This window comes from Lepisosteus oculatus, chromosome 4 (assembly GCF_040954835.1).
Source record: "Lepisosteus oculatus isolate fLepOcu1 chromosome 4, fLepOcu1.hap2, whole genome shotgun sequence".
In the NCBI taxonomy this organism is placed as follows: Eukaryota; Metazoa; Chordata; class Actinopteri; order Semionotiformes; family Lepisosteidae; genus Lepisosteus; species Lepisosteus oculatus.
Genome location: NC_090699.1, coordinates 63003008 through 63027759, shown reverse-complemented (window position 1 = coordinate 63027759; position 24752 = coordinate 63003008). Strand labels below are relative to the sequence as shown.

At 39.0% G+C, this 24752-nt stretch overlaps 2 protein-coding genes across 4 annotated transcripts; both read left to right on the top strand.

Moving 5' to 3' along the window:
* The first annotated feature begins 200 nt into the window (after positions 1-200).
* On the top strand, positions 201-19201 carry ptpdc1a (protein tyrosine phosphatase domain containing 1a). Of its 3 annotated transcripts, none has more exons than XM_015348359.2 (10): positions 201-430; positions 10557-10652; positions 12453-12624; positions 12914-12994; positions 13582-13700; positions 14383-14520; positions 14766-16036; positions 17418-17603; positions 17880-17990; positions 18490-19201. In XM_015348359.2, exons 2-10 carry the CDS (start codon positions 10565-10567, stop codon positions 18622-18624), a joined length of 2301 nt encoding a protein of 766 aa, XP_015203845.2. In that variant the 5' UTR covers positions 201-430; positions 10557-10564; the 3' UTR covers positions 18625-19201. The 3 variants fall into 3 exon arrangements, with proteins under 3 accessions (XP_015203845.2, XP_015203844.2, XP_015203843.2); XM_015348358.2 differs by lacking the exon at positions 201-430 and adding an exon at positions 7637-8202; XM_015348357.2 differs by lacking the exons at positions 201-430; positions 10557-10652 and adding an exon at positions 10777-11756.
* A 1477-nt stretch (positions 19202-20678) lies between these two features.
* On the top strand, positions 20679-24291 carry LOC107077447 (tripartite motif-containing protein 54-like). The gene is made up of 4 exons (XM_015348109.2): positions 20679-20919; positions 22423-22581; positions 23016-23186; positions 23662-24291. The coding sequence occupies exons 1-4, from the start codon at positions 20746-20748 to the stop codon at positions 24289-24291; spliced, it is 1134 nt and encodes a 377-aa protein (XP_015203595.2). The 5' UTR covers positions 20679-20745.
* The last annotated feature ends 461 nt before the right edge of the window (positions 24292-24752 follow it).

Sequence of the window (24752 nt, the reverse complement as noted above, 5' to 3'; positions counted from 1 at the left end):
ACTGGAGCCGGAGCACAGCCCCCGAAGGCATGCACACAAAGCCAGCTCCGGGCCGTCCCAGACACTCACGGGCAGCGCAGGCACCTGCCGACACGGGCGCCAGGCGCAAAGACCGGGGGGGGGCTCGGCGGGGCCGCGCATTGCGCCGGGGGCGCGCCGCCGGGAAGTGCCCTGGTCACGTGCTAGGGGAGCAGCGAATGGGGAGGCGCAGCTCCCGAGCTGGCAACATGTCACCGCGTGCGGTAACATGACAATCCAGCCGCAACGCACAACGCTCAGTTGAAATTGAATCAGTTGGGTGCCCTCAGAGAGGGGTTCACGTTAGAGCCGTGTTCCTGTTTTAATTTTTTTATTATTTTTTTTTAGATTTCGGGTCGCTATGGAACGAAAGAATCCGATCCAGGCTTTTAGAGATTCGAGGAAAGACGAGGTACTGTACAATTACTTAACTGTCGTCCTGCGAGAGACAAGACAAGAGATGGTTGCAACAATACCTAATGTACAGTGGCTTTACAGCATCATTTGTATGCCCCCAAACAGTTTAGAAATGCTCTTTTAGAAAGCGTAAACAGGTTACGAAAAGGTAACGGTCGATAATCTTGTGGACTCAGATTTTGTAAGCGTATACGTTGCACAGCACTGTGTTGTTTTAATTGCATTTACAGTAAAGAAATAGAAATGGTTCAGGATACGGTGTTTATAAATGTAATTTTAACACCCGGCGGACTAGTGTGGATTATTACAGGACTGAGGAACTATCTTCAGAAATAATTATTGCATATTCATTTTTTTGAAAAAAGAGAGTCCTCTGAATTCAAGTTCTGTTACGTTTCAAAAGTAAATAGGAGAACTAATCCTTATTGTGGAATTCCAACATTTTATGCATTCGTGTTGTAAGGTTGGTTGCGTTTTATTCTGGTCACGTTAGATATCAGGTAAATATTCAGATTGTTATGTAAATAATCACATTATAACTCACAAAGTTAAGCTATGTGCTAACAGGTGTATTTAAACGGCTCTGTGACCTCCACTGTTTTTGAGGGAACTCATTTCAGAACGTTTCTTCACACATCAAAAGCTTATCCGATTTGCTGTTTGAAAGATCTAATGAGAATTCAGAGGACTATATAAATATATAAAAGCTGTGCACTGTAGAAGATAGGGCAGTTTCAGTGCCTGCTAGATGGGTTGAAAGGAATTCTTTGATGTTTTTAATCTAGGATTTCCCTCTTCATTTATATCAACAACACATCCTTCACTCTTTATTAATGCAAGACAAGACAAGACACTGCGCATCTTTATGAAGCTAAAACCATGTTTGAAACTGAGATCTATAAGATGGTTATTTCCTTTTGAATGTGGCTCATTGAACAATGCAATAGAAATGTGTTTCTGAGTCACAGCCTACAAGCCCTAGTGAATGATGCAAACAGAACGCAACACATTTTGTTTTTGCCTAAGACTGAATTAAATCTGCTTAACAGTTTTTTTTTAATTGTATGAATACAAACACAATACATTTGTCAACCTGTCACCTAATTGTTTACATGAGACTGTTTATACAGCTGTACTAGCCCATTGAAAGACTTTGGACCTATGGCATCAGATACCTTACAGTGCTAAATATGACCTACAGCAGTTTGGCTTAGTGGCTGATATTTGCTCTCCTGAAAGCTTTGTATCTACAGTGCTCATTACATTATTGATTACGTCTACATAAAGCAGAATTACTATTCCTTGCTGTCAATATTTATAACTGTGGAAAAATGGGTTTAGAGGGACACTTTCTTAAAGCTATTATTTAAAGTAGTGTATTATTATGATTATTACTACTACCACTTTCACGCTGCTGAAACCAGAATAGCTGACATTGTTCAATATGGTTCAACTCAAGTGATTGTGCTTGTTGTACGCAGGCTTGTGATACCCTGTCTTTGTATTGCACTGACACTGTGAGCAACAGCAGATACAGGCACTAATGTCTCTGGGGAGAATCTTATTGTGTGAGACAGTCCAATCTGCAGTTCCTTGTTGTGGAGTACTAGCTGTGACCCCTCAGAGGCTCTAATGGGACACCCCACACAAAACCAGAGTCCTGTAACATCCATAGCCCGGCCAGTCAGACAACACCAGCTCTGTTAAGCTTGCGTCCTCGAGAAAGGCACGGTAAACCACATTCCCTGGACACCCTCACACAGAGCTGGGAACAGGCTGCAATCCCATTAAGCAGAAACGTTACCCTTGTCAACCCAAGTACACTGCTGCCTCCCGTCAGGAGAAGGGTGGCACTGAACTTGAATCTCCTCTTTACAGAATAAGCAGGTGCTCTTTCCGATCCTTGGCATCTGTTTAGTTTCTTCCTGTATTACGGCCAACAACCTATTCTCCAAAGCATGCTTTTATAGTCTGAGACTCATTAGAACTCCAGCAGCACTGCACAGGATTGTTTTATTCAGTGCCGACACTCACTAATGGGATTACAATAGGATCCCAGGTTCCTAGAGATTTTCTGGTGACAGTCTTGTGTTTGATGGATGTAACACCTCCCTTTCTGAATTGTTTAGACATTAGAAACCAGGTAACCTTATAAATACCAATCCGCAGCTGTGTAAAACACACACAACAAATGCAGCTGGTAAGCAGCACTGTACTTCAAAACCATGCAAATATTTTCCCTAAAAATAAAATTGTACTGTGCTTATTGCCTCTGAAAAGCAATTACTTTTTGGCTATAAGCAGTCATTTCAGAACTTGACTTTTTGTTTCAGCAGTCCAGATTTAAATAGATCTAACCTTGATGTAGTACACACGTGCTCTTTGAGAGGGATCTGTGCATCTGAGTCTAATGAAGCAGAATTCCTTGTAAAATATTGTATCACTTGAATTCATTAACAATCATCCCTTCATTGGCAGTATTGTGCTAGGTGTAACTGGTATAACACATGTCTGTAGTAAAAGACAGTTACCCCCTGTGCTTTTCCATCAGTTTAATTTGCAGTGCTCGTGTAGAGTAACATTAGCAGCCTGTAAAATATCTGTACCAACACGAGATCACACTCAACCTGATCACATCTAATCTGAGAAGGCTCTTAAACCTGAGCTCTCATCGAGACAATCAAACAATAGAATCTGCCTTGTTACTTGTTTATATTTTCAAGTTATAAATAATGAAACATTCTTTTGATCATCTCATTGTCTTATCTCATTAGCCTCTCAGCTTGGAGCTGATTTTTTATTCAATAATTTATTAAGAGACTGTTTCCAATTCATTAAGTATGTCAGTGCCAGTGCAATGAAGACTGGTCCATCGTGTAACATTCATGACTTGGTGGGTTAGCATGTTACTGTGAATAGTAGAGCAGCTTAGACAACAGCTTGGTGCAGCGACAGCTTATTTTTATTTGACAGAGTGAGGAAACATTTTCACCAATCAAATTATTCATATTTCAGTAAAGAAGAGGATCTGTGATTTGTCCCGACGTATTTCCTTTTACTTAAGCAAGACAGAGCTTACTCCACATATACCTTTACTATATTTGTTATTTCAGTAAAAATGAGTCCTCCTCAATGTAAATGTGTCAGTCCAAGGCTTTGAACAGCTTGTCTTCTCTGCTCTGTTACCTCTTCTGGACCTTCCCCGTTGCAGTTCCTATTGATATTTCACAGAGAAATTCAGGCTTTATGGGCTTACGTTTCAAAACTCACAAATCTCCTGGCTTGCCAGTTGCCAATTAACTTGAAGAGTAGGCCTGTATCCTCAGAGAATACAGCATGTGGTACTGCAGTTTTTAAGGCACCAAGGAATAGGCTAATATTCTCTCTGTAGACCATTCTTTGAATATCAGTAGAACATTTGAGTAGATCAGCATCCAGTACTGTACTCTACCTGGGTATTTGTTTTTTTTAAATCAAGGGCTCTTACTGTCAGGGCACATTGCTGTTATGAACATGTGCAAAAAAATAATGTGTTTTTTTGGGGGTTGGTTTGTCCTAGGAGCAACAAAGACTAATTGAATGTTTTTGAGAATAAACACGATAAAAGGTTTGAGGTAGGCAGGTATTGGATTGGCAGTGCAGCTGTAACCAAACGTTTTGTTTTCCATATCATTTCATATTGTAGCTTTCTGACACAAGTACGGCATTTTTTTTTTACTCAACTGCAGCCCACTGTTTTCAGTTCCAAATTAAAAGGTTGCTGCAGACAAAAAGCACGACATCTGCACAAGCAGTTTAACATAAACTTATTTATGTGGCCGATTGCAATATAATCTCCCCCCCAGCTATGGTCTGAATGGAAGGTAAATAGGACAGCAAACATGTAATTCCATTTTATAGTCTACATATTTCATTCATGGTGGTGGGCAATGGCAGTGACAATCACATATTAAAATTGTATCTCCTTCTCTAATTAATTTGGAAGAGTGGCCTATGCCTTAAACATAAAGTGTAGTGGTATAATTTATGTAGATCATTTGGTTTATTGACACTGGCTTTATTTTTGTAAGGCCTTCAAAGGTTGTAGCACTACTGTTTCTTGGCAACATCGTGTTATCCGTAATGGAACATCACAGATGAGATATTTAGTGCTTATTACAATTCTGCTAATTGGCAGACAGTGTGTTGACATCATTTCTCAAGTCTGGACAAGCCTAAGTGATAATAGCCAATCCTGAGCATAATTAATTTGCCTTGTTTTCAAGGGTTATCTAGCCATGTAGATGAGAATGTACAATCTCAGCACTGAGCCACTGAGCTGAATTATAATAGTGAAATACTTTCAATTAAACAAACTGGATGACAGACTGACTGCAAATATTCTGTACAAGAAGTAAATTGTTCTCACATCTGTGATTTTAAGTAACAGTTTTTAACATCTTAAGACCCTGCTTGAAGCACATACTGTATTCTTGTACACTGTAACATACAACTTAAAACCTATATACAAGCCTGTAGAACAAAAATACAGAGAAATGCAACCTGCATTTTCTGTTCCTCAAAGATTACTGTGAGTTTTCCTGAGATATCTAATTTATCATCAAAGTGTACACAAGTTTAGAAAGGGATCTGATTTCACTTCCATGACTAATGATGGTCGCACTACTGTACCAAATTAATTTATATATTTTGCTTGTCATGTGAATACTGCTGCTGAAGTCAGTAAGGATTTGGCCTTGATTTAATAAAAATCAGACAGCAGTTATAGCAAGGTCTGCTACAGTTCAAGATCGGTTTAAGTCAGTCCAATAATTTTATAAGAACATAAAACCAGTTCCAATTGAGTGGAGCCATTCAGCCCATTCATCCCATTTGGTACTTAAAAGAGCTAATTGATCCTTTCCAGCTGTTTCTTGAAAGAAACCAGGGCATTGTCTTCAAACAGCATAACTGGGTATCTTGTTCCATAGTCTTGCAACCCTGTCGGTAAAGAAATGCCCTCTGTTATGTCAGTTTGCATTTGTATGTATTTAGACTAGAATACGTACTGTATGTTAAAGAAATGAATGGTTTGCATCAATTAAACTGGCACGTGTAAATAAACATCTTTGTTAGCAGATGATCCTATCTGCCTAGAATTAAGTTCTTATCACGACACTGAAGCAGACCTCTCTGTACAGGAGAGAGAATCAGCTATGATGTCATTAGCAGTGTACACCTTCAGTACTGTACACACCAGTTATATTATTCTTGATATTTGACACATTCTTTGAGTCTCAATTAAGGTTTTACACAAGGGTCCCGTGTTCAAAACTCTAAGATACTTAAGTCCCCTCAGGAAGCCATAGGGATTTAAGTGTCTAAATCAGGACTTCCCATTCCAAGTCCTCCTGACCCCAGTGTCTGCTGGGTTTATTCCAGCTCTTGATTACTTCACAAGATTCCAAATTTAAGTAATAATGTCATTAGATATTTGGGCTTTCACCCATAGGCATTCTTAAATGTATCTCTTAGGTATTTACAGTATACTGTATGTATCATGAAAGGTTCAGCATTTTAGGAGCAGGAAACTATTAAAAAGGTCCAAACCTTTTAAATGTATCCCTAAATAAATACAGTATATGTATCACGAAAGGTTCAGCATTTTAGGAGCAGGAAACTATTAAAAAGGTCCAAACTGTGTCCAGTATTTTTAAAATCCGAACAGATTTATAATAAACAGAGATGACCTGCTCTTCCAGGTGCCCGCATATATTCTTCACAAAACCGAAATACAGTACAGTAACTTATTTTACCATTATTTATAGTTCTGTAATCTACCAAATATAACATTGCAGAAACGTTCAATGTAATATCAGATATTATGGTCCAAAATCAAAGAGGGATTCAAATTTCCAAGGATATCAGACGCTGCTTAGAAAACAGTTCTGAAAGGACTATTTTGTGTTTCAAACTTAATTTGATTGAAACTCGTAATTCCAAAACAATTTTTGTAAAAAAGGTCATTTTTAAGTTGTAGGCTGCACTTTGACACCTATTCAAAACAGCTAAGGCTGGAGGAGTGACGTCTTACTGTGTCAGCTTCCAAAAACTGCACAGCCTTTCCCCGAGTGGAGCAGTGCGTCATGTGCATTCAACCTTATTTCCTTCTTAAAGGAGATCTGCTGTGGGCTTTAAGCTAACTTGAGCTATTATAAGGAGAAAGAAAAATTAACACCAAGTTAAGCAGCTGTATTCCTCAAGCTCAGTCCTGCCTCACTAACTCTGCATCCAGCCCCACGTCTTGAGCAGTGAAAACACATTATTCTGGGTAAATGCCCTGATGTAATTCTGTGTCTGTCTTGTGTACAGTATACAGTCTATTCACATTTACCCTGCCTTCCTGCTGGATGTTTGATTTGAAGCACGAAAAAAAAAAAGAAATGCAGTTTTTTTTAAACTGTCAAGATTAAAGCCATTGGTATTCAGTTTGCTTGTCTGTACTTTGATATAGTACTCAAAACCCAACTTTTTATAATTTTCATTGCACGTTAAATTACTGATGAAATAGCTGCTAATATTTTTCAACTTTTATTGATCACATGTGAGTCAGTAATAAAGAACATTCTGTACAGATGAAAGTCAAGCCCAAACACCCATTTCCAATAATCTTTCATGAAGTAATAGATCAATACCGCTTTATAAGCAGCTGGCTTTATGTAAAGATTACACTATCATTTGTTCCTCAGTAGCAGCCTAAGACCCATATTTGGTTTTGTATTACAATGGGAAGTTAAACATTTTCTTTTTTTTAGAGTGATTGCTGTTTCCATGGCATTACTGATAATATGGAAACATAACATTTATTTAAGACTCATAGTTTTTAACATTCACGCCCTTTTAAAATGATTGTATAGATGTAATTCCATTTAACTAGTATAGTTACAATAGAGGTAGGCTGCAGATGTTACCTCTTAAAAATTACAGGGACTATTTCAGCTCATATTAGTCTAATGGTGTGGTCTTATGCACTGCCATGTAGATTTTACAACACATAATTGAGCCTTTTAAAATTTAAATTTAAATTTTGATTTTGCTTGGAATAAAATAATAAATGGAGGTAAGTATATTTTCCCTTAATATCAGTATGATAGTGTAGATTTAATATTTACCTATTCACTGCTTTCACAGGATTTATAGAAGTTAAGATTTTTAAATAAGCTTGATTTTAAAAATGCTTTTTGCTAACTTCTTATTGAACCAATTAGATTTTGTAGTTATTTGGGTACTAATTGGATTAGTCACTAATCTAGGAGGAGTCAGAAATAGTAATCTACTTTTTTCCCAGGCCACACGTGTAATGCTTTAAGTGGTATACTTGCTAAGCAGTACAGTCACGTATCCAGATCACTTCCTAGTTTCTTAGACAGGATAACCTTTTGTATTTTGTTTTAATGTGCAAGTAAGAATTCTCATGTCTCACAGTGACCAGAAGATGATCAGCTAAATTAGATGTGAGTTGCTTAAAGAAGTAATAAAACCCATTGATGATGTTTGTTAGAATCTCCAATGCATTTTTACAAGACTTCTTCGGGGATAATTTGGAATAAAAGTGGACTAGCAGGAAAACTAGTGGTTGGACTGTGGACTGGGAATATAGGCTGTGGGGGAAAAAAACAGGCTTCTGAAGGACATTTTCCTCTCTGTGCTTGGATTGTCTTCTGCGGTTAACATTGTACTCACTGATGATGCCAATGACTATAAGTCATTCCTTTGTTTGGGTCACAGGTAAAGAACATTTTGTGATTTTAAGACTTCAAAGACAATTTAAAAACAAAATGTTTACTCTGGTAGTTGGGTGCTGGACAAGTATCTTCTGCGTGGTGGTTGCAATTCTCTGACAGATCAAGATTTTAAATTGTATTAAGTATGATGCTTAATAATGACCAGATTTAAGTTTTATTATAATATTTTATGAGTATATAAAGTAATATCGCAATCACATAATGATTCTTTGTGGTGGTCCTTGATGTACAGTACTAGGCTGTTTACTTACTAGAAACGTTACATTCATTTTCAGCATATGAACCAACAGTCTACTTGCAATACTAATCCTATAATAATATACTGAGGATCAACATTTTACCTTTAAATCAACTGTAAATTTCAAATTTTATGAGAAAAAATAAAAAGCCATTGCAAGTATGCTCCCTATTATATATAAAGTTTATTTTGTGTCACCGATGGGCTTCAGATGGCTTCATCTGATTCACTTCATCTAAACATTCAAATTTCAAGAACAAAACTAGAAGCTGTTTTTTTTGTGGATGCAGTTTTATTTTTTGTTTGCAAAGAATTTCACATGATGCCTGAAGAATCTGAATTAGCAGATGCAATAGCTAGCTTTTAGTTCAAAAAATATATACCGTTTGGAAATGTTAACTGTTGTGGGCAGCCAGCATAACACATGCTTGATTTAATCCTTCCACACACACACTGGTATTTACTAAATCTTCGACCTACTTTGAATTCTGTTTGACCCATATTGTTTCTCATAGCCCGCTAGTGACTGGTCTGCCACACTGGAGATTTTCCTTAAAAACCTGTTTCAGTACTGAACTTTAATTAATAATGAATACACTTCTGATGTCCTTACTGAATGTGTTTTTATGTAATACAAATACAAATAATGCATATGTTCATTATTGCTGAACATATGCACCCTAATGTCACACCGATAGTGTTTGGAAGTTCTACAGCTTTATGAATGAGCTGATCCCTTAAATATGCAGAGATGGGCAACAAAGATAATTCTCAAATTTGGCTTTTTCCTGCAATTTCTTTAGTTTAAAGCTCAGGTTTTCAGAGCAGAATTGTTTTGAAAATGAGCCTATCAGCAGGACATCATCAATATTTCAATCTACTGTAATTTTCTACCAAGACATTACAAAAATATCTCTCAGGCGTTAACATCATTTTTAGCATATTTAAGGCGACTACAGACATACATGTATGTAGTTTGAATCCCACATGGAATTACCATATAAACATGTCATAAGAAACAAACTTTGCACAAGGAGTGGAGACTCATCTAATTTGGTTAGGTAGTGTTTTGCGAGTTTGGTTACTAGTAGATAATTTTAGTTTATATTAATTGCACCTTACAATGGAAAATTGCCTGAACATTGTCATATAAGAATATGAGATATATATGAGAGTTTGAGGCATAACATTTTGGGCTTACAGTATAAACTCAAATGCGATCTGCTAAACAGCATCTTATCAAGAAGAGCACAATCAAACTGTTTTCCAGGAACTCAGATATTACTCTGAATATCCCTATAGCCTGTTAGGAGTCTGAAGGCACTATATACTGCTTTGCATATTACAAATAACACGTCAATGTGTTAAAAAATAGCTAAGGTGTTTTTTATTTTAAAATGGATTTTACAGATATCTGTTTCAAGCATGAGGTATTGCAAAATACCTGAGATAATTGATCAATAAAATAAACCTGACCAAGGGGAACACACAGTATTTGAGTTTGAACAGCAATGGTGATATTTTGTATTTTTTGCTCTTGCATATAATAAGGGAAAGTAAAATCTGTGCACACTGTGTACACGGTGTGTGTATTTGATCATTTCTATCCTGCCAGTGCTCCTACTGCAGTGTAACTAACACTCAAAGCATCAGCAATGCGATATTAAGGACAGCCACACACGGGGTTATTATTAAGCAGGTCTCCGTACAGTTCATTGAGATGCACCATCCTCCGGTTCTGCCTTGACATGTATAAACCAAAGGTGTTGGTTAAGGACTGTTGTTTAAAGAATAAGAGTTTTAATATGCTGTTTAACACAGAGGGATAGGGATACCTGATAAATGATTAATGCTAGTACTGTTTACAGGAGGCACACTACTGTACATTATGAATACTGTGATCTAATTGCAGCAGTATTGGTAAAAGTTTTAACATACAATGCTAGTCTTAAGCTTATGTGAAGAAGCTCACCGTTTTCCTGTCATATAATCTTCTTACTGTTGATCGACTGCCATTGATTACAATTGATTTACAAAGGCTATGGCTTTTTACCTGTCTTGTCATTCATCACTCTTCTGATGTTTCCTCACCTTCACAGGAACTGCAATGGCTGCAGGTGTCACCCTGATGAATGACCTGCCCAACTCAATGGCTGAAGTTAAAAGCGCAAATCATTTTCAAGAGATGGAACCAGGTGGGCTTAATGCTTACAAGGTGTAGTAGAGGACTGGAATCTAACAGGTCAAAACACTGAAAAAGAAAGTCACATACAAATTACATGTCCAGCATAGAACTCCCATTGTTGGCCTAACTGCACCATGTTTAATTCTGCAGGGTTTTTGATTCTGCTGGTTACATAATGCTTCTTAACCTAAAACATATCAGAAACGTTTGGATTTTAATTTATCTATCAACCGTTATTTCCTTGCCAGCTATTATCATAGAGTGCAAGACTGCACTGTTTTTTTTGTAATTGAATCGTTATTAGAAAAATTAGTAAACAATATGCACTGAGGTGAACATTTAGAAATAGAAATTAGCCTCCTTTGTTTTGGTCTTTCTCATGTGTGCTGATCATATAAGCTTCAGTTATATTACAAGCTTCTTACACACAATGTTTAACTATTACTCTTAGTTTATCTTGAAAAATGCAAGGAAAATTGAATAAGTTCAGACATGAATGAAAGCAAAAGAAGATAAAAATTCAAGGGTGAAGTTAACAATTATTGTTACAGGAGTGAAGATCAATTATTTTCTAACCGTGCCTAAAAAATGCTGATTTTTAAGAGACTAAGCAGAGAGCATTATAGCAGAAACTCCAAGTAAACTGTCAGATTCACCTAGTAGAGACTTTTTATCCAGCTGTGTAAGTGTGCAGAATTTGACTCAAAACTGCCTCTAACTGGTGGCTTAGGAGTTGGTCGTCATGGAAACGTTTCAAGCACTGGTGATGAGCTGATAGATTGTATTGGGCCTTCATAACACTTTTGTACCAACGGGCTATTGTACTTAGATGATTCACTGTGTGCGGAGAGTCATTCTGACTCTTGGTGTCAGTTTGAATACAGACTGTGGAGGAGGAAAGGCGCTGAAATGCAGGGTCCCAGCCGCAAGTCCCTCGCCGTAGAGTTTGTGAACAGTTTCTGGAAGAAGCGGAGGCACTCAGCCTCAGATGTCCTCCTCAGAGCTGTTCAGAGGCGACGCAGCTCGGCTGTCGAAATGCTCTCTTCTTCCTCGCGTCGGGTTATGTTGGCTGTGAGCATGACCGAGGCACAGGCAGACCCGAATGGAAGGAAAAGTAAATGCCATGGGATGGGTTTGCTTGACTTATTTGGAAAAAGGCAGATAACTGTGCTTTGTGTTTTTTCGTGTTGTTTTTTCAATGACTAGCTTTTCTACTGTGTATCGTAAATACACACTGTAAAACTGTAATTCATGGGAAATGAATCCTGAATGTTTTGTTCGCTGTGGAATCACTGAGTGTACATGCAAGGTGCATAATGGAAGTGATGAGTCATCATCGACATATTGATTTTGTTCTTTTAAAGCAAGCGTTTCGGTAGAGTTAATGTGTACCACATTGAGCCTTGTGCTCTTAAATGCTGTGCTTGTAAGCTCAAGTGGAGAGCTGCGTCAGTGTGTGGGCTGCAGAGGAAAGGTAAAGGTTAGTTCCACACTGAAAAGTGGAAAGAAAAAAGGTTTCAGGTGCAGAGTCTTCTTCCACACCTGAAGGGAGCTAAATATTTTTCAGCATGGAATTTACCTCTTTTCATTCATCTGTTTCCAAAAACATTCCTCTATGAGTCTCGGAGGGCACTGCAACTCCTCAGACTGTAATGTGAGCAAAGGAGATCTGAACATATCTAGGCCTACAGCATGCAGAAAAACACAATACAGTAACTGTATTGCTTCACATATTTAACCATGTGAAATCAGTACAAAACAAACGTGCGCAGAAAAGAATAACGGATTTACCTTTTTCCTTTTTATTTAGCCAGCACGAGAATCCCAACTGCAAAATATACCAAAGTTGGAGAGACGCTGCGACATGTCATCCCAGGTCACATGCAGTGTTCGATGACCTGTGGGGGCCGTGCCTGCAAGTATGAAAACCCATCACGCTGGAGTGACCAGGAACAAGCAGTCAAAGGCCTGTATTCCTCATGGTAACCAACATTTCTAATTCTCACGCGTTGTCGATACACTACAGCTTTAGAAAGGAGAAGACATCATGACATACCCAAACGTCAATGGGTTATTAAAGTGGAGATTAACTTGGGCACAAGGCATTTGCTGCTGAGAAACATTTCTAGTGCTAGAGGTTTTAATGTTTCCCACCAGGATGGAGTAATGTCATTTTTGTTAGGACGAGGTATCACAATCACTTCCGAGCACAACTGTTGGTCCACTCTGTGAGTGTGAAAAGTAAATATTGTATTTCCCTCATGGTTTCAGGATAACGGACAACTTGCTGGCAATGGCTAGGCCTTCGACAGAAATCATTGAAAAATACAACATTATTGAACAGTTTCAAAGGTACAGCTTTTGATAATTTTAGCAATATTTTGAAGTGTTCATTTTATTTCCATTTTATTACTGTATGTGGTCATATTTTCTGCTTTTGTCTATAGCTTGCTATTAAAATATAAAGACAAATAATTAGAGGTATGTGCTTATGAAATTGTCCAGCAGTGATAGATGGAGGAAACAAGTTTTCCTATCCACTGTTAAAAACATTAATTTGGATAAATTGTAAACAAATTAAAGAGTAATTGCACACACTTGTCAACTCATCAAGATGAAGGAGAAATGTTACATAAACGGAAAAGCAGCTCCAAATAAATTCTGCCAACATCGTCAGACCGTCATAGAATATGTCATTTCTATTAAAAATAGATACACTTTACAGTGTGGACCGGCACAGATAAGCGAAGCCTTTAATAAACTAATAAAAGTAAGAAAGTTCTCTGTCAGACTGTGATATACTCTTTAACAGTCTTTCAGAGATATGTGATGTACTGTAGTTGTTACCTGTAACATGGGAAAAGCCTGTACTGGCCTTCCAGCAGTGGTGTAAGTCAGTATTGTAATTACTGTCTTGTTGTGGTCCTTTGCTGATTCAGATATGGTGTAAAGACCATAATTAATCTGCAACGCCCTGGAGAACACGCAAGCTGTGGGAATCCAGTAGAGCAAGATAGTGGTTTCACTTACCGGCCAGAGACATTCATGGAAGCTGGAAGTGAGTCACTTTGTCCTCTTGTTTCTAATGTTCACTAGCACAGTCACTAATGGATTTCTGCCTACTGAGGATCGAGCCTAATGATCTACTGCTTGCAAGGTATTAATTAAAAGAGCACACTAAGCATATTCAGTTACATTAAAAAAGATGAATATGATCATATCATATATGTATGATATAAAAAGATAAAAGGGTATTGTCCTAAAACAATACCAATGCTCAAATAAAATAAGGCTCAAATGGAGATTTGGAATAGTTTTTGTCCTTTAGATCTACTTAAGTATGTGGTTAAGTATATAACAGCGCTACTAAAATGTATAGTTCTACCAATCAGATCAATTCCAGAATTTAATTACAACCAATTCCCTGAAATTCAGCTGATAGCAGAATCAATAAAGCAGTTGAGGAGCTGGCTGTATCAAAATTGTGGAATGGAGCAGAATGGATGTTCATTAACTCTCGTACAGAAGAGAATTAATACATCAATGAGATTACAACTTCAGCTATCCGTGTTCATTTCACGAATGGTATGGGGCCTTTCAGTGAAACAAGTTAATATAATATATAATGCATACCTGCAAAATGCAAAAGTACTGTAATTAAAATTCTCTTTAGTATTGAGAAACTGTTAAAGCAAATAGTATGTATATTTAAATCAACACATGCATTTTCTTTCTTTTAGTTTATTTCTATAATTTTGGATGGAAAGATTATGGTGTGGCTTCTTTTACCACTATTCTGGACATGGTCAAAGTCATGTCTTTCGCAATCCAAGAAGGGAAAATGGCTATTCACTGTCATGCGGGGCTTGGGAGAACAGGTAAGATTTTTAAATAACTATGTCAGATGTATAGATCAAAGAGCCTTTCTTTTAGAAAACCAAGACACTTTATTCCAAGTAATCAAGCTTAGCTGTCTTAAGTGAGGTCCACTTGCATCACCACCATAAGGTAATTAAGAAACAGCCATATACGGTAAACTTTAAAAAGAGCACTGCCTGTTGTCATACTGTCATGCAAAAGCAAATCAGATCTCCTAATCAGATCTGCATTTCTTTTCCTGCAGGTGTTCTGTTAGCCTGTTATTTAGTTTTTACGACAAGAATGAGCGCGGACCAAGCAATTCTGTTTGTGCGGGCTAAAAGACCGAATTCAATTCAGACCCGAGGACAGTTATTGTGTGTCAGGGAGTTTGCCCAGTTCCTGATCCCCTTAAGAAACATTTTTGCCTGTGCAGAGCCAAGAGCAAATCCCGTCACCCTGTCCCAGTACTTGACACGCCAGCGTCACCTGTTACACGGCTACGAGGCGCGCCAGCTCAAAAACGTGCCAAAAATTATTCAGCTGATCTGCAAGCTACTGCTAGACGTGGCTGAAAACCGCCAGGTCATCGAAGAAGAGATTTTAGAGATTCCCGACCTCTCTGCAGAGATCGAGAAAACGGTCTCTCAGCAGGCAATCCAACAGCTCGACAAAGAATTACTTGGGAAAGGCATCACTGTGGCGTCAAAACGGCTGTCGAAGGGGCCTCCAGAGATGCCCAATGATTCTGTGCTTTGTAGCGAGCACGAATTCGACCCCCTTTGGAAGCACCAGAACGATGAACGCCTCCAGCCACTCTCTTACCTTCGGAAGCGCCTTTGCTACAGTGACTCTGACCTGAGGAGGTTGGGACCCTTCATTAACCAAGGAGGGAGCCCTCTGCACCTGCCTGCCAGCATGACCTTCTTCAGCTCCCTGAGTAAACACTACCTGTCTCAGAACAACCTAGCGCAAGCTTGTGATTCTACCGAGACCCCCTTTGCGCCCTTGCCAAGGTCAGAGAACGGCAGCAGCAAGCTGGATCCTTTATTCTGCTCGTCGAGCGTTTGGGACCAGAAGAAGCTCATCAGCTCCGTTGAACGAAAGAAAGGTTCTCCCCTCTACCAAAGGCGAAGGCAACCCAAAGAAATACAGCGCAGCAGAACCTTCTCGTTGGGGTCCAGTGAAAAGAGCAGGCAACAGGAATCCGGTCGGTCACTGGCTGATAGAAACCCATTGGCTTCTGTCCACAGTGTGGAGTTCGATGCAGAAACCCAGCAGAAAGACGGCAGCGCAGATGGTAAAAATGCCTGTCTCTTCCAGATAAAAGACAGCTCCAAGGCATCAACAGCAGTCTCGGACGCAGTGTTTCAGTGTTGGGATGAAGACACAGACAGGTCAGAAGAGATACCGTGCATTACACTGCAGTCTGAGCTGACTCTTGAATCCAGGAGAGTGCTGGTAGCTCGAGCGCTTGCAACTGACATGGACATGGATGGGGAGGAAGACTATAAAGATAAAGTTCTGAACTGGCAGGTACACCAGTTTGTGCTTCTTGAATAATGTAAATGATGCCGTCCTTTCCTCATATGTAATATAACGTTTGCCCCCAAGATTTGAAATTTGCCACTTTGACATACAATATTGTCAAATTGTTTTGAGTAGTTTTAACACTCCCTGGTGCTATTGTGTGGTTTCACAATACGAGTTCAGGCAGTACTACTCTATCAGACCAAAACAGAGGTCAAGGACATTCGAGTATTTCTCAAAACCTGCTGGAAAATGTGATAAATAATGATAAATCCCCAATTAAAGCCCCATCGGGAGAAGCTGCAGAGCGAGAGTGTCAATAACTTGTTCTAGAAGTACGTAGCCCGGGAGTACGCTCCAGTTTCCCCAACCAGTTGCCTCTTGATCCCGCTGCTGCTCAGGAGACGCTGACCCCCAGGTGTAGCAGAGCCTGTGGGGTTTAGAACTGGAGCTGAAACTGTTCCCGCCAGGCTCCCTTAGTGATCTGAAACGTGCTGTTGGCAGCAGTATCCTTTAGGAACGTCTGGAGTCAAAGTCCCCACAGCTTTGAGACTTGTATATGCAGGACAGATATGATGCGTTAACTTGCTCATTTTCTGTGTTCAAGGATTATGCGTGAGCCAGTAAATTTGAACTCTGGCCTCAGTTTGGCATAGGACATTAAGGTATTGTGCTATTTTGTATGACTACAACATTTTGTATTACCTATATGACTCCAAGAGAATTGGGTTCAGATCCCAGAATCTGGAAAGTTGGAGACGGATGCCGTGATCACTTAGTTTGATAATGCAACCGAACCAGAAAAGCCAATGGAAGGGTTCTTTTCCTTTTGAGAAGGGTGAAGGTGCACTGGAATGGGTTGAATTGTTTGTAAAGCATCGCGATTCCAGCTCCATCTCACAAGCCTTTGCTGTCCTGACTCTTTTTATCCTCAATAAGTCTCCTCATGCTGCCTCTGGCAGACTTTGTTCAGAGCAACAGGGGTTAGAGTGTTCGATCCATTACTTTGGGATGAGGATCTGCTCTAGGGCTGGGTAATAAAGATGATTAGGAATTGCAAGAGCATGTTGTCCTATTTAGGGCAGTTTGATGGAAACAGCAATCCATTTTGCATACATTTAATATTCCAGTTGCTGTAAACCTGCATTTCTAAAACCTGCCTTACAGCTCTACAGGACTTGTGAATGTGAATGAATGTGAATCCCAGAAGAATAATCCGTAATCCACAGTGACTGAAGCAATACACTGTTGTCAATAATAATACTTTTTTAAAGTCTGGCTCAGAAGAGTATACAGTAGTTGCTCTATTTTGCACAACTAAAGTACTGAATAAGGGATTGTATTCTGCAAGACAGTGGTGTGATGTAGGATTGTCTTTGCTTTGCAGAAGGAGCTCAATTCCAAGGAGGGTGCTTGGGAGAGGATATGCACTGAGAGAGACCCCTTTGTACTCTCTGGTCTGATGTGGTCTTGGCTCGAGCAGCTGAAGGAGCCTGTTATAACCAAAGAAGATGTGCAAGCACTGGAAAATAAAAGTATAGATCCCCATAGTGCTCTGTACTCACTGGACAAGGTCAGAGACATCCACGTTTTTGTCACAGATTGCAAGCTCATGTACATAGTTCATACATTGCCAAGATCTTTTTGTATGTATTTAATTGTGATTAGGAACTGACTGGGTGGAAGTGTAAATCCTTGAACTGGAAAGCACAACAAAGACCTAAAGCTATAGAACCGCAGTTTAAATAATCAAAATACCAAATTGTTCTGTATTTTGACAGAGCTGGATTTTTGTGCCATTTATTTAACTTCCTTTCCTGACGAATGTACTTTTTTTTTTCTTGCTTAGGGGCCTCATCAGACCTTGATTTGTATTCTAGACTGTTTAGCACATGTACAGACAATACCAGAGGAAGTGGAACAGGCTTTTCTTCAGCGTACCATAAGAGCTTTTACCAGGGTAGGTTAAGGCAAGGTGGTGATGTGCTTGGTAATTCCCCCTTTTTATTCACTGAAATATAATTTAAAAAGCTCCAAATTTGACAAAGATTTTAAATGTATGTGAACTTAGTAAAGAGTTACAGTAGATATACCAAGACAGGCATATTACATTAAAGTCAAATGTTAAAATATTTAAAGTAGCACTTGCATTTTATTTAATTAACCATTCACTGATAATATATACCTGATGTGACATAAAAGAAAAGTAGTTTTTTATGCAATGAAACGGGATGAACTACAGTTGGGTGTAAGGGACACACATTGCCCAATCCTAATGAAGCTTCAGTACAGCACACTACTGTATTTATGTGCCCAAGGCTTTCAGAACCATTTAATTGTTTGCGTTCATCTCCCTTGCGGTCTTTATGTCAAACAGGGGTGTTCTACAGGTGCTCAGCAGGTAATCGCAATACTATAAATTTACTATAGAGCATGACAGGTTCTTTTGTTCTCTGCAGATTGGATTGGATTCTGATGACGGGCCTGTGATTTATAATACCATGAGAAGAATCTTAACACCGGTTTTGCACGAGATGAGAAGACAAGCAATGGAAGAGGCAGAGAATGCCTGTTACTGTGTTCATGTTCCTTAAACTTGCACTGGTGGCGATCAGCATGCTGGGCTCCCCCTGGAGGGAGTGCAGAACAGTGCCGAAAGGGGCAGGACCTTAAAAAGTGAATAATCCCAGATGCTGAAAATGAGTCCACTGCAGAAACGTTGTCTGCTGCTATTTATCTTTTTGTTGTTGTAGTTTTTAAATGTGGTTCAAAAAGACGCAATGTTTTTCAGCATCAAGATGTGATTGTGTTTGCAACTATTTATTTTGTTTCGTATTCAACTCCCCGTACTGCCATAATATTTAAGTGCCACAATGCTATGTTGAGAGGTTATTTTGAATGCACTGTATGTGAATAGTGTGTAAATGTGTCTTTTATCAATATTGTGAACTTATATTTACAGTATCCAAGTGTACCATCAATGTCGACTGTTCGGTTTCTGCAATTTCTGATTGTTAGAAATTCTGGGGTGTCAAACTTTAGTTAAATTCTGTATTACAGTGCTTGTTACATTTAGAATTACTTTTGTTAAAAATGAATAAACCATTTGCTACAGCATCTCAGACAAAGTAGATAATGGTTGTTTTAATAAACTAATTTAAAAAGTAGAAAGTTGTAAAGTTTTTTTTTTCCAGTCGTACCTAGGGGTATGTTGGCGAGACACAGTAACAGATAGTAACAGATTTTTATTTTAAACTTAAAAGTGATGCAGTATAAGGATCTGCCCTGCAGATTGTGAGAAATTCAGGAGATTTTGAATTGAAAACAGGGCCATTGCACTGCTAGAACAGACAGCAATAGACCATTGGAACTCTGACACATTCAGAAGTTAAACAGAAAACAGCTGGGTGTGGCCGTTTCTAAAGATCAATTTCCGATGTGAGAGTCTGAAGACCTGTTGTGACACATATGACTTGCAGAAGAAAAATGAACACTGCTAAAAATAATTGAAAGTCAAATGCTCTCAGTATTGACTAGTATTCCTAATGGACACAATTAACTGATTTCCACACGCCTATTTTGTATATACATCTTATCACTCTGATTCTTCACTTAATTAACGGGTTGATGGGTGATCTGCTATCTCATGGCGACACTAGATAAAAGGTAGAAGGTTAATCCTTCTGTCTTCAGCCCTTAGCTGTAGTGAATCTTTACAGTTTATTTATGTAAAATGAGCTTTAGATTCTACTGCAAAATGATCAAAAGTCTTCTCTGAGTCCTGCCGTTTAAATGGAAACTTAAATAACAAGCCAGGGTTAAACGCACACTGAAAAGTAGAAGTTGCTACTTGTTTAACCATCTTCATCTTCAGGTGTTGAAGAAGACACAACAGCTCAGCATTTTTTTCAGATCGGAATTAACCCTTTGCATGTTCCTTTGTAGCCCACATACTGCTGCAGGTCTTTCCTCCCATTAACTCCCACTCTTTCATCCCATGGCATTAACGTTTCCTTCCATTCGGGTCTGCCTGTGCCTCGGTCATGCTCACAGCCAACATAACCCGACGCGGGGAAGAAGAGAGCATTTCGACAGCCGAGCTGCGTCGCCTCTGAACAGCTCTGAGGAGGACATCTGAGGGTGAGTGCCTCAGCTTCTTCCAGAAACTGTTCACAAACTCTACGGCGAGGGACCTGCGGCTGGGACCCTGCATTTCAGCGCCTTTCCTCCCAGACGCTTGATCATGAAATAAGATGAAAAATGAAAGGTTAAACTAGGTAGTTCTCTTGCGTTTCATCAACAGCCCTGCTTCAGTGCATGGATGTCTTCAAACTGTTTTGTGCATTGAACTGCCTTGTTCCTGGGTCTTTAACAGACCATGTGGTCTGTTAAACCTTGGCATCATAACAACTTGACAACTTTTTTTTTATCCTGGCACATGGTTTCACCACTCACGTATTCCCCTCCCTTAAGACGTTAACTATACCACCAGGGACAGTAATTAGCTGCAAGAGTTGTTTTTCTAAAAAGGGTGTCAACAAACAGTAGTTGCTAGGGAACCACCAAAAAAAATCATCATACAGCCACCATGTGTATTCCAACACAACAAAGAGGTTCTGGAACACTTTGGGATGTTCTAGAACTACTGAGCTGCTCCTTCAACATCTCCTTCTGGTGTTTCAGGACATCAGCTGTTGAGAGCAACTACAGTAGCCATGGAAGGTCTCTACAAGGAGCTTTCCTGCCCTGTGTGCCTGGAGCTGTTCACCCCTCCAGTGCTGGAGTTGCCTTGTTCTCACAACTACTGCAAACAGTGCATCACAAAGACTCTCATCTCTCAGAACTGCACACACGTCAACGGTCAGTTCTTCTGCCCGATGTGTCGTAAGGTGAGAGGTCTCTTTAAATGTCTTTTGAATGTAGACGAGTGTCAATATGATCACCTGTTGTTTCAACTGTAATTGGACGCATTGTGGTGTGAAGAAGCACAGAGCCCAGTAAACTGTGGTTCACACCTACTTGAGAACTTACTCATTTACTCACACCAACAGTACTTGAAAACTTGTTAGTAATTAGGGTTATTACTAACAATGTGTTGCTTACTAATATGTTATTACCACTACCTATTAGTTATTGGTGTAACTAAGTACACCAGTTAATTACTAAGTTGACATAAATTATTTTCAATAATGGATCCAGTATTGGGCACAATAATACAAAACAAATGCTGATGCTTTGGAAAAAGTTCAAAGAGGAGTAACCAAAGGAGTTTCAAAGAGCATGTAGGTCTTCACAGGTAAATATCAATTTGTTTTATCTGAATCAGAATTTTGGAACCTTTATTGTGCACCCCTGGAACTAAAACACTGTCGATGTTTGAAATGTCAAAATATATTTGTCACACTCCTACAGAGAGCCAGCAGATGTTGTCTGTCTCCATTACCATCACTCATTGGTTTTCAGTAACCACTCTCTCTGGAGAGGCACAGGGTACAAGGCAGTACTACACCAGTCTGTCACCACTGGCTCTCCAGTCTATGGCTGGGTGCAGACACACACACAGATGCATTCTGGGGTTTATAAAGTAATTAAGTATTAACTATTATATACTCAGAAATGGATGTGTAGTTCTCAATCCAAAACTCTTCTAGTAGCAAATGCATAATAATCTCACCTATTTTAATCCCCAAACCGTCTCCTCCGCGGGGATACACACTTTTGTTTTCTCCAACTGGTACCTGGATGATAGTGCTACGTACAGATGGAGATGTATTTACTTTCATCCTGTGTCTGGCAGTCATGCAGAAAAAAAAAGAAACGTCTTCAGAATCATTGTACCCTTAAAATCAGAAATGTTTACATTTTTGAAACTAGAAACTTTCACGTACACCACAAATTTTGACATGTGTTTTCTTCACTTGAGCAAGCCTATTTCTTTCTCAGGGCCTCAACACATATGGTACAGTATGAATGGCGAGTCTCAAATTCAAGGAGGTCTGAGGCTGAAACGTTTCTTTACCATGTCATCATAATTGTGTGGACCTGCTACGTTTTGCTCAAATGGATACATGCTTTTGTTGGCATACAAAGCCTTAGTTTGTTTCAGCCCCCTTAAAGTATTTCAGTAAAACCAATCCCCCATCTGCTGTCTGCTTTAAGTAACAAAGAATAAATTAGTTCTGTCATCACAAAATTCCCTTATGCAAAAAAGTAATCTATACTTAAATGCTGAAACTGGAACGCTGCACACAAATGATGACTGCTCACTGGTGATTGTTATGACAATGGACCATTGCAGCTTGCTCTCAGGAAGTAAAGGTAATAAACTGAATTAGTATTCAGTTCAATTGTGAACCTAGATTATAACATACTGTACAACCTGCATTTTTTAGGTCACCTGCTTAAGGGGGAGAGGAATCGATGGGCTGAAAAGGAATGTCTTTGCGGAAAATGTCCTGGAGAAAATCAAGGAACATGGGATACGCCAGGAGAAAAGGGAGACCAGGCTAAAGTCACAAATCTGCAGCATCCATGAAGAGAGTATCAACCTGGTGTGTTTTAAGTTTACACCGATTTTCATTATCAGCTATATATCCTTGTTTGTCATTAATTTCTTTTTGCGGTTGAGGAAAGTGACCTTACTTCCCAATTATGCAGAATGTATATTTTCTGCCAGAGTTTCTTGCTGAAGTACAGAAATAGCATCATCATAGTTGGAGCAAATAAAAAGCAATTGTGAATATTCCCCTTTAGAGTGATGACAAGATGAATACAATTGTAATTGAATTTCATACACTATGGGACATCTGCCTTCCATCTGATACCAGAATTTGTTAAAACTGTCAACCCACAGAGAAATTATTTCAGACCAAGAAATACCTGGTACTTCAAAAGATAAATAAGCAAGCATTTATACAAATGGATACTATTTAAAACTTGGTTGTTTGTATGAAAGAGAGCATAAACGTTTTGCCCTGTTTCGCAGATGTGCCTGACAGATGAAAAACCAATATGCAGCATCTGCAAACTGTTTGGGGACCACCGCACTCATGATGTTACCCGATTGGCTGAGTTTTATCAGGAGAAAAAAAATAGTTTTTCCAAACAGATGGACAGATTGCTTTTCAAACAAGAAACAACAACAGAAGCCATTCAGGTACAAAAAGAATTTAGAATTCTAAAATAAGTAAAATGATGCACTTCTTGCAGTAAAGGAGTCTTTAAGAATGCTGATAACACACATGCTGTCCCCATCAGTCATGCATATAACACATTCTGAGTCTCTCTGGAGAAGATTAAACTATCTGTAGAAATAAGACCTACCGTGACAATTCTGATGTATCTGGATTTTTTAAAGCATTTAGTACTTTTTTCAATAATTCAGAACATTACACAAAGCCAAGAACCCACAAAGCAAATCGGTATGTCCATGAATTGTTACCAACAGTGTGCGTATCTCTGGGTTTGTTATAGTTTACAGAAAAAGAGACTTCAACCACAACTGTTCAGGACTTGAGGCACATTTTCATTACTACTAAAACAGGTTTCTAAAACCTTGGAATTTCTGGTGACTTACGTGTTATGCAAAAGTTTTCTTCGTATTCAATAATATCGTTTTTTTTTCTTCTCAGGAACTACAAAACATACAGGATGATCTCATTTTAAGCTCCAAGGACATTAAGACATTAATAAGCACACTAGGGGAGAGCTTAGTGTGGGAGATCCAATACAAAATATGTACGTTAAATATGATGGTAGACTCTGAGTGTTCAGTGAAGTGTAACAGGCTACAAAAAACTCTCCACGAGATACAGCAGCCTCATCGGTTGTACACAAAAATGAAGAACCTTCTAGACAGCCAAGACAACCCTATTGAATTTCTGAAAGAGCAAAAAATTCTCAAAGATGAGGCAGAGCGGCTTTTGAGAGATGATAGGCTTCCACAGAGCCAAAAGAAGGAGGGCATTTCTGTTGGGAAGTATGTAGAGGAGCTGATGAAAGGCCTAGAGATAAAGGCGATTGCTGTATCAAATAGGGATAGCATTCTAAGGAAGATTGCTGAGGAATACAACGCATGGAGATCAGGCTGTTCCAACGTCGACCCTACCTCCTATGATGGCTTAGATCAGCTGATCAACAACACCGTGTCGCTTTCATTAATGGGCCCGGACGAGACCAGCAGCAGTCTGGACTGGGAAATAAGCAGTTCCTCTGAGGAGAGTGATGTCGCCGAAGAGGCCAACGAGGCCGATAAAGACTAGGTAATGCAGGCTTACAGGCAATAAATTATACCTGAAGACCATTGAGAAGAAAAATTAACATTTAGTTGGCATGCAGCCTTATTGTTTTTCTCAGGTGTCAATGTCAATTCACTTACAGCCTAGCTCGAATTACCAATGCCTATTGTAACCATTTTATAAACTTAAAATTAAAGATAATTTTTCTCAGCAAAACTGTGGATTTCAGTCTTGGATTATATACATCAACATAGGAACGAGTACATTAAAAAACATACTCTTTTACACAATGTCCCTTTACTGAACATATGGTTTGTAACCTTTATCTACCTCTTACTTACCCATGTCATGTCTAATCATTCAGACATGCGTATGCTGTAACTCTTTAAGGATGTTTTTCCTTGCCAACATTATTGGCTGATGCCAAAGTCCATTGCTCCAGTAATCAGAAACACCCTTTTATAAGTCTGTGTGTACGCTTATAA

What these genes read in the sequence shown, in the direction of transcription:
- ptpdc1a (XM_015348357.2), top strand. Translation starts at nt 11,552, where the DNA reads ATGCAGGGTCCCAGCCGCAAGTCCCTCGCCGTAGAGTTTGTGAACAGT. An exon ending in AGACCCGAATGGAAGGAAAA is followed by an intron (nt 11,757 to 12,452) that starts GTAAATGCCATG and finishes CTTTTTATTTAG; the next exon opens with CCAGCACGAGAATCCCAACT. An exon ending in AAAGGCCTGTATTCCTCATG is followed by an intron (nt 12,625 to 12,913) that starts GTAACCAACATT and finishes TCATGGTTTCAG; the next exon opens with GATAACGGACAACTTGCTGG.
- LOC107077447 (XM_015348109.2), top strand. Translation starts at nt 20,746, where the DNA reads ATGGAAGGTCTCTACAAGGAGCTTTCCTGCCCTGTGTGCCTGGAGCTG. An exon ending in TCTGCCCGATGTGTCGTAAG is followed by an intron (nt 20,920 to 22,422) that starts GTGAGAGGTCTC and finishes TGCATTTTTTAG; the next exon opens with GTCACCTGCTTAAGGGGGAG. An exon ending in CAACAACAGAAGCCATTCAG is followed by an intron (nt 23,187 to 23,661) that starts GTACAAAAAGAA and finishes TTTTCTTCTCAG; the next exon opens with GAACTACAAAACATACAGGA.